The sequence below is a fragment of the Sarcophilus harrisii genome, chromosome 1 (genome assembly GCF_902635505.1).
Source record: "Sarcophilus harrisii chromosome 1, mSarHar1.11, whole genome shotgun sequence".
Classification (NCBI taxonomy): domain Eukaryota; kingdom Metazoa; phylum Chordata; class Mammalia; order Dasyuromorphia; family Dasyuridae; genus Sarcophilus; species Sarcophilus harrisii.
In genome coordinates, this window is record NC_045426.1 from 328,113,981 (window position 1) to 328,128,171 (window position 14,191).

Sequence of the window (14,191 nt, forward strand, 5' to 3'; positions counted from 1 at the left end):
ATCATCAGTCAACAACAGAAATATAAAACACAATCTGCTTGGCAAGTTTTAAACATAATTCAGGGAAGCCTATGATCTTAATTTTCTGATGCCCTGCAAGGAAGTTTTCAATTATGGTTACTTGAAAAATCATCAATAATCTTTTTTTTTTGTTGTTTTTGTTGTTCTTACTGTACCAGATAAGAGTATAATCAATAAAAAATGGATAGATGAGTTTCAGAATATTAATAACAAAATCAAGATAATAAAAATATTAGAAAGTCAATGCAAGGCACTATTATGCCCACTTAATAAATCTAGCTTTTGACCTGATTGCTCAAATGAAACTGCTTTCTTAAAAATTCCCAGTGATTTTTGAATCACCAAAACTGATGACCTCTTCTCAGTCCTCAACCCTCTTGATCTCTCTGTGACCTATGACACTAATGATCCCTTTCTCCTCCCGGATACTTTCCTCAGTCTGGGTTTTTGTGACACTTCTCTGTTGATTTTTGCACTTAACCTCTCTGACAAGCTCCTTCTCAGTCTTTTCTCCTAATTAGAGGTATTTGTTGTTGTTTGCTTGTTTTTAATTGTGTCCCACTCTTCATGACTCCATTTGGGATTTTCTTGGCAAAGATATTGGAGTAGTTTATCATTTCCTTCTCCAGCTCATTTTATTGATGAGAAAACTGAGGCAGATAGGGTGAAGTGACTTGCCTAGAGAAACATAGCTAGTAAGACTGAGGCTAGATTTGAACTTAGATATTCCTGACTCAAACCTACAATATCCAGTGCATTACCTAGCTGCCCAATTATAAGTATACCCAAAGATTTGTCCTAGGCTCTCTTCTGTCTCTACATACTTTTACTTGGTGATCTTGTTAATTCCCCTAGACTCAATTATCATTTCTACACAGAAGACTCTCACATTTATATATCTTGTTCTTGTATCTCTTCTGAGCTACAGTTAATTATCACAAATTACTTTTTTGGATATCTCAAACTAGAAATTTAGAAGGAATCTTAAACTCAACATTCCCACAACAGAACTCACTATATTTTCCTCAAAACCTATTTATTTTGCATATATACACATATGCATATCTTGTCTCTCCTATTAGATTGTAAGCTCCTTGAGGGTAAACTTTAAGGCACTATATAAAGATTAGGTAACATTGTTGTTGACATAATTGGCATTATCATTATTATACTAGAATAAACAAGTTATCACTTTTGACTCTTTTAAAATGGAGCATAAAGGGAGAATAAATTAATGAATTTCTTTTTAAAAGCACTGATTAACTTTTTGCTATGTGTCATGTATTCATTTGAGCACAAGGAATATATGCAAAAATAAAGATAATCCCTTCCTTCAAGGAGTTTACATTCTAGAAAGGGAAGACCACTGGTACAAGGGGCAGCTAGGTGACATCAGAGTGGATAGAGTACTGGGCCTGAAGTCAGAAAGACTCATCTTCCCAAGTTCAAATTTAGCCTCAGACACTTACTACCTGTGTGACCCTGGACAAATCACTTAACTCTGGGTCTCATTTTTTTTTCATCTGTAAAATGAGTTGGAGAAGCAAATGGCAAACCACTCCAGTATCTATGCCAAGAAAACTTCAGAATGACATCATAAAGAGTAAGGAATGATTGAACAACAGTAAATGTTATACCATTTGTTTTAGCCAAACGGAATCATTTGTTATTTCTGAAATTAATCCTTTCTTGAGCCATCTAGGTCGTGCTTTACTCGTGTTTTTCCTCTGTCCATTCTCTCCTGCCAAACTCCTGTTTGTTTTTCAAGGTTTATCTCAAGTTCCACCTTTAGGAAACTTTTATATCTCCCAACTAAATATCAGCTTTTCTTCCTTTGAAAACACAAGACATCATGTTCTTTTGCCAAGGCACATTAGCACTCTGTACCCTGTATAAAAATATTTACATTCTTGTTTTAGCCCTCCTTTCCGATTTTAAGCTCTTTAAGGCAGAGGCTCTGTCTCACTCCTTTTTGTAGCTTTCACAGTACTTTGTACAAAGTAGAGTCTCCAGTATTAGTTGAATTGAATTCTGTGTTTCCTTCAGAACCCAACTCAAAACTTACTTTTTTCATGAATTATTTCCATATGGTCTAGTTCGTTCCCAAGGCTTTTCTCCTTATTCAGAATTCTTAAATCAGTTATGTTTTTATAGCCTGAATTTATGTTTGGACATGAAATGACTTGATTTTTCTTGAATGGTTTTATGTATGGACTAACTCCCCAACTTAATTATAAGTACCTTAAAAACAGTAATAGCTTTTAATTCATTTATATCTTGCACAACTTTAGCACATTTTTATGGCAAACAGGTGCTTCTAAGTTCAGATCAGATCTTAGATATTTACTTTGGTCAGTGACTAATTGAATAAAGACCAAGCATAGGCTATGGTAACCAGGAAAAATAATGATAAAAAACATCATTTTAGGAGGTTCTGTTTATAATGTTATTGTCATGGCTAATCATATATTATTATTTAATTAAAAACTGACTGTGAATAAATATGTAACTTTTTTAATGTTCTACAGCAAAGACCAAAAGTCAGACAATATTCTCATCGTATTTTAGTCTCAAAGGGGACTTTGGAGCTCATGTAGTCTAAACTTCCACCCAGTGCAGGAAGCCTATCTCCAACATCTTCTACATTGCCGACAAACTTCTGCACCAACACTGACAATAGATGGGGAATTTATCACCTGAGAGAGTAAAAAAGTTCCATTTCTAGTCATAGTAGTGTGACAAGTACAATCTAAGCATATGTTCTTATTTGAAATTATGGACAATTATCTTTCAAAATAGAAGTGCAAATAGAGCTTTACTTTTTAAATGTACTAAGGGGAAAATGTCTAACTGCTAATTTCAGGATTCATGAAGAAGAATCAGCAGTTGTATGTCCTGTGATTGATGTCATTGATTGGAACACATTTGAGTATCTGGGAAATTCAGGAGATCCACAGATTGGAGGTTTTGACTGGAGACTGGTGTTCACTTGGCATTCAGTGCCTGAAAAGGAGCAAAAACGAAGGCGTTCCAAGATTGATGTCATCAGGTGAGGAATCATTTATCTCTGTTTTACAAGATTTCTCACGCTCATTGTTTTACAAGTCATTTGTAACTATGAGTATTTTCAGGGCCTGGACTTGGATATTTGTATGCCCAGGAAACTCCATGACACAATCTTGAGTTGGTTGCCATCTTGATCTCTCAGCCCTTTCCTGTTAGGAAACTAACATTTCTTATTGATCTGCTCAAAAAAAATTTTTTTTTGCTGGAGTCTTTCTAGCTACCTGTTGTTTAGTTATCTGTGTTCCCAAGTGGTGTGTGTGTGTGTGTGTGTGTGTGTGTGTGTGCATGTGTTTTGTGTGTATGTGTTGAATAATCAGGTTCATTATATTTTGAAGAGGACTATTAGTTTCAAAAATGGATGAAACCTAATAAGATCCCTTCTAGTTGTGAATTTATAATCCTATGACACTCCAGTTAAATCATAAGTAAGGCCTTTTAAATTTTGTTCAGTTGGATGAGCTTGTAAGATAGGTACAGAATTGAAGTTAATAATGATCAAGAAAACCATGTGTTCTTTTGAGTTTTTGTTAGACTGCATAAGTTCTTATTGGAATGCCCATTATAGGGCTGGGTAGCCAGTTTTTGTTCTGGCAAGTTGATAAATTGTGTAAACTCCAATTCATAAGGTGACTGGAGTCAACAGTGGTCTGAGAAGTGAATGGTGACCTCCCCTAATTGTGATTTTTGTTGACCCCATAGTGTTTCTGTTTTCTCCAGGAAAGAGTTTGTCAAATTTAAAAATTTAAAATAAGTTTCATAAAGGGGGAAATTAAAGCCTACAGGCATCCTGTTATGATGAGAAAAGTGTTAGATCCAGAATCAGGAGGGACCCTTCTGACCCTTATGAGGTACGTGATTATGGGCAATTCACTTAATCTCTCTGGTTCATAGTTCCTCATTTGTAAAATAGGCATGTAATACCAGCACCTATCTCATAGTTGTGAAGATCAGATAAGATAATACATACAAACAGACTTGAAAACTTTAAAGGGTTATATAAATGTTAGATGCTCTATTTGTTATAGAAAGGGAGCATTTTAAAATTAGTTCAAGTCTCTAGGCAAATGCTCTACCAGAGTACTCAGAAAAGACTTGTAAAAGTGATTATGGCAACCCTGTTAGTAATCTTTGAGGAATAAGAGAAAATAAAAGGTGCCAAAAGTCTGGGGTCAATGAAGTTATGTCTCAGTTTTCAGAAAGGGAGAAAAAATGGTTTCAGAAAACTATTGATTATAAGTCTAATACTGAACCATAACAAATGATAAATGTGGGATTTCTAGGCAAAAGTTAATTAGCCATTTTAAAAGAAATTGGTGATCATCAATGAGTGAATGAAAAACCATTTATTGTTTGTCAATTACTATGTTAAGTGACTGGGGTGTAACTATGACAGTTTATGTAGTCCTTACCCTCTATAAGCTTATATTCTAAAGCAGTGGTTCTCAAAGTATGGTCTAGAGAATCTTGGGGATCTCTGAAATCCCTTTAGAGGGTCTACAAATTCAAAAATAGTTTTTATTTCCAATATGGTAAATGTCTATAAATATAACCCAGATAGACAAAAACGCTTTGGAGATATCCTCAATAATTTTTTATAGGATAAAGCTTTGGAGATATCCTCAATAATTTTTAATAGGATAAAGACACTGAAAACAAAAGTTTGAGAACCACTGTTCTAAAGGGAGAGCTAACATTTAGGAGAGTGAAGGCCAAAGAGGGATATTTAGATTTGGAAAGTCACAAGGAAAAGCCTTAGAAGAAGTAGATTGTCGTGCCTTTTACACTGGAAAGTAGATGGGAATGGGGAGGTCATCCTCAGTGTTTTAGAAGTAGATGACTGGAGAGTGAGGTGAAGTTTAGTTGAAAATAGACCTGGTTATAGTAGGTGACTAAGATAATCACCTATAAGTACTATGGGGATCTTAGGGATGGGATTTTGAGAATGAAAGGATTAAATCCAGTTGAACTTGCTTTCTGGTCTGGTAGGCATGGGAAGTAAATCTTTGAGATAGTGGGTGACTGAAGCAGCCATCAATCAAACAAGGTGAGACTAGAGGACAGAAGTTGTAGCTTTCACCAAGACCAAACCATGCCAAAAGAACATTTGGTTCTTTTTGTTAAGCTGATACTAACAAATCTTTAATTAGTTGAAGATAATAATTATTCCTTCCTACTACTCACAAGATTTCTTAGTAAATATTTCCATGACTTCAGCTTTTCCTTATGATACGATTTCTAGAACTCTCACTGTTCTTGTTATCTCTTGGGGACATTCTTCTGGTTTGCTAACATCCTTCTAAAATATGGTTCTTAGAACTGAACCCAGTATTTCAGATGTGGGCTGACCAGTATAGGCTGTTATACTTTCAGTGGTCTAAACACCACAGTCTATTAATGGAACCCAATATTACGTGAGTCATATTTTTTAAAAGCGGCTGTGTCATATTGTTCATTGCTCATTTATACTAAGGTGTTCCTGAATGGTAATTCCCAGGTTTGTTTTTGTTTGTTTTAATGAACTGACAAACTAAATCTCCTTTAATTTGTACAAAAATTTGTCCCTCTTAAATTTGATGGCCATGGCAGTTTAGACATCATTCTGGCCTGTTTTGTAATTTTTGAATCTTGATTCTATTGTTTATCCTATTAGCTCTCCCTTCTAACTTTGGGTCAATTGCAAATTTGTTAATATTTCTAATGTTGATATGCTCAACTTACTGATGAACAAACAAAACAGGACAGGATCCAGGCACCTCTGGAGAATCTGCCCCTTTTAAGTGACATCAATGCATTAATCAAATTTTTTGGGAGTATAATTGTTCATTTACAGTCAAAATCCCAAATTGGACTGAATAAAGGCTATTTCTCCTCAAAATCTGACTTGTTTATAAGCTGATTGTATCTAGGAATTGACATAGTTTTCCTAGGTTTATTTCCACCAAAGTCTTAGATTTCCTAAATATTCCTGCAGGAGCCACACTGCAATTTCTCATTGGCTATTTCTATGTAGTGTAGATGTTAACAGGTGATATTAGATGGAAATGACTTCTGGTACAGGCCCAGTAGCAAATTGTATGGCTGTTATTCTGAAGACTAGTTAAACCAAGGTTGTAGAGCCCCATCCCCAAACTGGCAATAGGGTGATGGATTTTTTTCCTTTTTTTATTTTTTTATTTTTTTTAGAGCTACAGTGAGTCACTGAAGAGATGCAATCTGTGCCAGTACAAAGTGTACTCATGCTAACAATATTATAAGTCCCTGAAGGATTAAGTACCTATACATATATTTTTTTTTCCATTTCAAAGAGATCTAATTTGCCTATATCCAGGGCAGCCTATATTTGGATTAAAATGTGGTAGAAAAAATTAAGCCTAGTCATAATAGAGGCTAATGGATAGCTGTGAGAAGAATCAGAAACTGTTAAACTTGGCTGCTGATAGCCCTTGTATATAGGACAAAGAGAAGCTCAAATAAATGGAAATAGCTTTCTTTTGTTTCTAATCTAACTGAACTTGATCCTCTTAAACTAACAAAATTGAAGATGTAGCCATACTTGACTTATTAAAGTTGTCAGTAGCTTTTTTTCTACATATATTAGAATCAATATGGAAATATTTTCTAGGTCCCCAACCATGGCTGGTGGACTGTTTGCTGTGAATAAGAGGTACTTTGAATATCTTGGATCGTATGATACAGGAATGGAAGTATGGGGAGGAGAAAACCTTGAGTTTTCATTTAGGGTAAGTTACAATAAACTATTTGAATTAAATTTTAGCAAAATTTTCAACTGGTCTCAGGAATATAAAACCATGAACTGTTGATGAAGATGTACTGAGAATGCTCTCTCTGTAACAACAGTCATTTATATGAGTGTATAAACTAAATATATAACCTTTACTAGCTTTATGTTAGCTCTTACTTGTATGGAACCGTAACTCAGGTTGTTCCACTCAACCAGGTATAGACATTCACTAGTTTTACAAAATGGTAACTCCATCAACAACATAAAATAATTGTTCTATAATGATTATGGAGGTACATTAGCAGCTAGATGGTAGAGTAGATAGAGTGCTGGGTCTGAAGTCAGTCATACTCTCTTCTTGAATCCAAATCTGAGCTCAGACTGTGTTGCCCTAGGCAAGTCCCTTAACCCTGTGTGCCTTGTTTTCTCATCTGTAAAATGAGCTGGAGAAAGAAATGACAAACCATTCTAATATCTTTACCTAGAAAACCCTAGAATATTAAATGACCAAATAATAGCAAAAGAGATGGATCAGGGTGATTGTGAATTGACTCATTCTAGAGTCAGGAAGACCTGAAAGCTGTTTCTAATAGTGACTATATGACTACAGGCAAATTATGCCCCAGGCAATTGTCTGAAGCTATATACATTGTAGAACAATTGTTCATATGAAGTTTCTGTACTAGGAATTCCCTGCCAGAGGTAGGCAAAGTATTGCTACCAAATCCTATTGTGGTTATATAAAAACCATTCCTAGTTCTATAACCATAGACCATACAAAAACAAGTCTCTTCTAAATTTGGCCAAGGGACTGGAGTTTGCTGACTCTTGCCCTATGTTAATAAAATCACAGGTAGTTTGAACCAAAAAAAAAAAAAAAATCCTGGTGTTTATATATATGTTAATTAGTGACAAGAATCAGTCATTCACCAAACATTTATGAAATGTCCACTGTGTACCAGGGAGTATGTAGAATTGATGAGGTCCCTCACTAGTTGGGTGCAGTTGGCAGGAAAGGGATGGCACATAGATGCAATTACTTGCTGGGGCAAGCAGGAAAGAGCACTGATAGGACTCAGGTTAGCCTCATGATCCTGCCCTTTGTGGAGTTCCCCCTCCCCTTTGAGTGGCCCCAGTTGCTGTATCCAGCCAAGAAATCCAAGTTATGTCACACCCCTGAGGCCCACCTTTTTTGGGGGTCGTGGGCAGCCTCACCTTGCTATGTCCTCTCAGAAATCCTTATCCTTGAGGTAAAATTGCCCCTATAAATTTGCTTATGGCTCCTGCTTTTTCAGCTACATGCTTTTGGGTCAGCCTATTCTGGCACTCTGTATTTCCCTTACTCCCATGCCACGTGGTGTCTCTCCTCTCATTCCCTCACCATGCTTCATAGTGTCTCTCCTCTCATCCCCCCACTATTCTCTCCTCTCAACCTCCACCATGCCTTATGGTATCTTTCTTCTCCTTATAGCTAACTAACTCTCTTAGGGTGCTAAATCCCTTTTAGGATTTACCCTGCCAGCTAAAGGCATATCCCAAACTTTTGGGGGTATTTCCTTTCCCCTGGCTAATTGTAAATTCCACTAGGGAACTCACCTTTTCCATTGTTAATTGTTAAAATTCCTTTCCTTTTTATGTGTTCTCCCACTTTATTTCATATTTACCATTCCTGGTGTCTGTTATATCTCTTCATTTTGTCTGTAACCTCTTCTCCTAAATAAACTTATCTTTTGCTAAAGAGAATGGCCATTGTGAATTTTTCACATGACTGAACCCCAACATTTGGTACTTCTTCTAAAGCACATCATCTGGTGCTACATTAGTCACATCAGAATGTTTAGAGAGGACTAACAGCTCTGGTGTAAAGGCTTATGGAGCCCTTTTTAGGGCTGCTCATTCACCTTTGGCATCCACCTTTCACTCAACTCTCAGCTGTGGCTAGAAACCCAGTGGAGCTGTGGCTATAGCAGGCACAATGGTCACACCCTCATAAATTGTCTTAGTAGACAGGTTAAACTAGGTTTAATGAAGAATTCATAAATCTGCTTTAATGAATTCTTCACATGGTCAAACCCTAACAATTGGTGCCAGATGCTTACTTCAGTCTCATCATTTGATGTCTACATCAATCTTATCATTTGTTGCTGAACCTCAATCACATCATCTCCTTAGTAAATGTCAATTTTACTGATAATCCATATACCAACATCCAGAAAGGCTTACATTAATAAAGAGCAAAGCAGTACATAATCTTAAAGCAGTTTGGGCAGAATCACTGATGCCCTTCAGAACCTCTTTCCTAAAGTACCTGAATTATATTACCTCAGGGTCTACCCATTCGAGGTACCTATTGTGTTCTACTTATACTTTCTACATTATCTGAGTGAAGGAATCCATCAAGTGCTGTCTCTTCAATTCTTACTTCTTAAATTTATTACTCAAAACAACCCATCAAATTCTTTCTGCCCCAGTGAGTCGTGAATTTGGTATTTGCTTATCGAGTCTTCTTTTTTTCCTCTAGATGAATATTTTCTGGTGAGGTCTTTAGGATACCCTGTGATTATATTGGTTAGAAAGACTAGTGAACTTTAGACTTTGTTACATGAAATTCTTACATTTCCTCCTTCCCTCCCTCCCTCCCTTCCTTTCTTCCTTTTCTTTCCTTCCTTCCTTCCTTCCTTCCTTCCTTCCTTCCTTCCTTCCTTCCTTCCTTCCTTCCTTCCTTCCTTCCTCTTTCTCTCTCTCCCTCTCTTTCCCTCTATCTCTTTCATGTTTTTCTTCTCTCTCCCTCCATCCCTTCTTCCTTCCTTCCCTCTATCTCTTCTTCCCTCTCTCCTTCTTTCCTTCCTCCCATCCCTCCCTCCCTCCCTTCCTTCTTTCCTTCCTTCTTTCCTTCCTTCCTTCCTTCCTTCCTTCCTTCCTTCCTTCCTTCCTTCCTTCCTTCCTCTTTCTCTCTCTTCCTCCCTTTCCCTCTATCTCTTTCTCTTTCATGTTTTTCTTCTCTCCCTCCCTCCCTCCCTTCCTCCCTCCTTTCCTCTATCCCTTCTTCCTTCCCCCCTCCACCTCTCCCTCCATCTCTTCCTTCCAACCTACCTTCCTTCCTTCCTTCCTTCCTATATTTTCTTTCTTTCTCTCTATTCTTAGTATAAGGGATATCAATCTCTTTTTCCCCTTTCAAACTTTTGCCAAGATTTTTAATAAGTAGAAATGTTTAACTTATTTAAGTTTTCTTTTCCTTACTCTCCCATAGTAGTGAAATGCCAAAAGTAGGCAATAGGGGATTAGATTTCATTAGTGGTAATACAGATCTTAAGCCAACAAATTTCTATATACAGAACTACATTTGGAGAATTTGTAATACTTCAGGTAAAATCATGAAGCTGCATTATAATGCTCTGGCTCAACAGGAAGTAACAAGCTAACCACTTCCCACATCCTGTATGACTCCTGGGTTTTCATCTGTGCTACAGTTGGTTCATTCTGGCTAATAGTAGTATATATCAGCCAAAGTTAATGTTGCTTTTTGTTAAGCTGTTTTTCTGAATTATGCCTTCTATGGTACAATGAAATCAAGTATTGAGATGTTCAGCTTTCACTGTACGACCGCTATGCTGAGTAACACCAAACAGTTAATATCAACAAAATAATTAAGTAATGAAAATAAATGTGTCAGGAATTCAAAAGCAAGATTTCTTATAGCTAGTCTACCTTAGATAATTAGTTTATAAAAAACTGTAAATTGCCATTATATACCTTTGATTTTTTTTTAAAAGTACTAAAAAGACCAAATGTTTTAATACTGAACAGTCAGTCAGTATGTGCCCCATACTGGGCTAAGCACTGGGGATAAAAAGAAAGGCAAAAGATAGCCCATTCTCTCAATGAACTTACAGTTTAATGGGGCAGACAACATGAAAACAACTGCATACCATTAAGCTATATAGAGGAAATATTTATCTTAACTTTTATTTTTGTTTCAATTTATATAATAAGGATGATTATGATCAATGAAGGGTTTTTATTAGAACACTGTTTTCTATATAGAGAATATTAAATATATATATTGCACCCACATATATGTATATGTAATTATAGATAATCTAATCTATTCAGTTGTCTAGAAAGTTCACTTTTATTACAGTTATAGATAAAACAAACTACATTTTCAGTTATCTAGAAAATTCATCTATATAGAATAATTCATTCCTCAGGGATAGAGAATAGTACCATTTATTTCTTGGCAAGAGTGGTGCAGTAGTATGTTTGGATTCTTTATTCATCTCTGATGGCTCTGAAGTACCTTTTGAAGGTTAAGAAAGCATATGTCTTTGATTGTTATTCATTGTTGCTTCCTTGACCCTATACAAAAGTGATACAACTGGTTTTGCTTTGCTTTGTTTTAAGGAGCCAATATTCTTTATCTTTTACAAATTTTGAAACAATTTGATCTCAAAGAGATTTCTTTAAAATTAAAGACATTTCATTTTAGAATGTTTCTTACCTACTTTTTAAAACAAATGTAACAAAGATTAAAAAGTGTGTGTCAGGAAACCCAGTTTATCAAACCCCAAAACACTGACCATATTTGTTAGTATGTGCTATATTTCATAGCCATTGTCCTTTCCTTTACAATGAAGGGAAAGAAGGCATATTTTCTTTTTAAATAGAAATTCCTCTAATTATTTTTGAACTAACATCAAATAACAGATATGAACATTTTTATAATTTTCTAGATAACATTCATGTGTAACACTTTGTGAAGAAATTATGCTAAGTGCTTTATAATTATTATCTCATTTGATCCTCATAGCAACCTTGGGAGATGAGTACTATTATTATCCCCATTTTACAGATGAGGAAATTAATGCAAACTGAGGTAAAATTATTTGCCTAGGAACTTACACCTAGGGAGTGCCTAAGGCTGAATTTGAACTTAAGTCTTCCTGAATCCAGTCCCACAGCCTCTATTCACTGCTCCACCTGACTGCTTATGTTTATATACAAAGCAGAACAGAAAAAAGTTGCCTATAAAACTTATGGATCTATTATACACAGCTTTCTAAAAATAGTATCTTGTAAATTTAACACAATTGTTCAAACACTAGTCCTAGTTTCTTTGTCCCTTTTTGAACTTTCTTCTGCTGTCACATCTATATGTTTTTAAAATATTTCATTGATAGTCTTTTCATTCTTTTCTTCTTCATTTTGGCATCATTCTTACACTGCTACCTCCTCTAAACTTTCTCTTGTAACAAATGAGTATAATCAAAGCAAAATAAATCTACCCATTGGCCTTACCCAAAAATATGTTTCATTCTCCTTCACTTCTCTGTCAAGAAGTTGGAAGGCAGTTTATCACCATCATCTGTTGTGATCATGGCACTGACTATAGTTCTGCAAGCATTTCAAAGTTGTTTTCCTTTACAATGTTGTAATTATTATTTTTATGTTTTGATTTCTGGATTCTGCTTACTCTATACTACACCAGTTTATTTTTTAAATGTAATTTTCTAAAGTTTTAATTGCTATCTTTTGTTTTAACATCATCTTCAATTCTGAATATACTTCTCTTTATACCTAGTGAACTTTTCTTTGTAATGTGAAAAGAAAAATGTGAAAAGAAAGAGAAAAACATTAAGCAAAACCAATTTTATTATTATTCATTATTATTATTAATCATATCTGACAGTAATTTCCATACTCATAGCTTTCTTATCTGCAGAAAAAGGGGGCAGAGATAGTGGCAAGACATGCTTTTTCTCAATATTTATCTGGGATTCAGTTTTCTTTTTCTTACTCTTTATGTTATTATTGTCTTTATTTATATTGTTTTCCTGCTTCTTCACTCTTTATCAATTTACATGTGTGGTGTATGTGTGCGTGTGTGTATGTATATATGTATATATATATATATATATATTTATCTTATACACATATATTTATCTTAATACACATATATTTATCTTTCCATGTTTCTCTGACTTCTATGTACTATGAACAGTAGTCATTGTTCACTTTGGTATAGTAATAATCTGTTATATTCATGTTCTATAATTTGTTAGCCATTTTATAATAGGCAGGTGCCTTCTTTGTTTCTGATTCTTTTCTCCCTTCCTGCCCCCCCAAATATGCTCCAGTGAATGTTTTGGAATATATGAGTCCTTTCTATCTTTGACTTGCTCTGATCTATGAGTTATATACCCAGTAAAATGATCTCCTGCTCAAAGGGTCTGGATATTTTAGCTAATTTTTTAAAAGCATAATTCCACATTATTTTCTAAAATGATTCTACTAATTCATAGCTTCGCTAACAGTTTATTAGGGTTTTTGTCTTCCTACATCCTATTCAACACCAACTATTTCCATCTTTTGTCTTTTTTTTTTTTTGTGGCCAATTTGTCAGGTGCAAAGTGAAACCACTATTGTTTCAAATTTCATTTCTATTTTTATTATGTTTTCCTCATTTAAACTAGAAATTAATATACTATTTAAGATAGAAAGTTTAAAAAGATGTTTGTTCTCTTTTATTATCATTTTTGTTTTTGTTAGCTTTCTTTCTTCCTTTTTTACCCATCTCCTCTCTATAAATAAAGAGTATATATATATATATATATATATATATGTATGTGAGTATGTGTGTTTGTGTGTTTATTCTTCTTTTTTCCTTTCTATTATTCAGGATCTTTAGAGAGATAGTAATATTGTAGGGCAGTAAAGTAATAACAATTTTGGTAAGACTCTTAATTGTAACTTTCTAATAATTTGGAGGTAGTTTTCAAGAGAGCAGATATAAAAACCATTTAAAAAGTATAAAAAGCTAATGTAAAACTTGGAGCACAATAATTTAGGGTATTTTTAGTGTAGAGGTAAGCAAAGGTTACCAAGTAGTCCAGAATGACAACATCGTATTGCATCATGGTACAATAACTGATATTCATAATGATTAACTCTGAATCCTAAAAATCATAAAAATATTATATTTGATATACAACTCATTATGTAATATAATAAGTCAGCCAGGCAAGGAAAGGTTGTAATAGTTACAGATAGCTGGTTCTAATTTTTTCTGGGCCTTGTAATTCTAAAATACCTTTGCTGGCTCTAGAGCTGTTTTTGAATATTGTTATGATCACACCCAATCTGTATGAGTGTGTTATTCCCTCTTTTCTGTATTTATCTAAGTGTAGAAAAAAACCTTTTTCCTAAGTCAGCTGAATTATGCTTGGAATTTTTTAAAAGAAACTTTACTAAGAAATGAAGAAAAAACAAGACAAACCATAAAAGCATAGACAGGAACAAGTTTGAAGAATAAAAACTTCTGATTCAAACTTAAGCAAAAACAAAACAAAACAAAACAAAAAA

General features: G+C 34.6%; 1 protein-coding gene across 1 annotated transcript in view; it reads left to right on the top strand.

The window, feature by feature from the left end:
* The window catches only part of GALNT12 (polypeptide N-acetylgalactosaminyltransferase 12), a 46,282-nt gene that overhangs the window by 18,556 nt on the left and 13,535 nt on the right, over positions 1-14,191 (top strand). The window contains exons 4-5 of the mRNA XM_012543098.3: positions 2,885-3,070; positions 6,710-6,827. Coding sequence (XP_012398552.2) covers positions 2,885-3,070; positions 6,710-6,827 — 304 coding nt within the window. The remainder of the gene's footprint in view (positions 1-2,884; positions 3,071-6,709; positions 6,828-14,191) is intronic.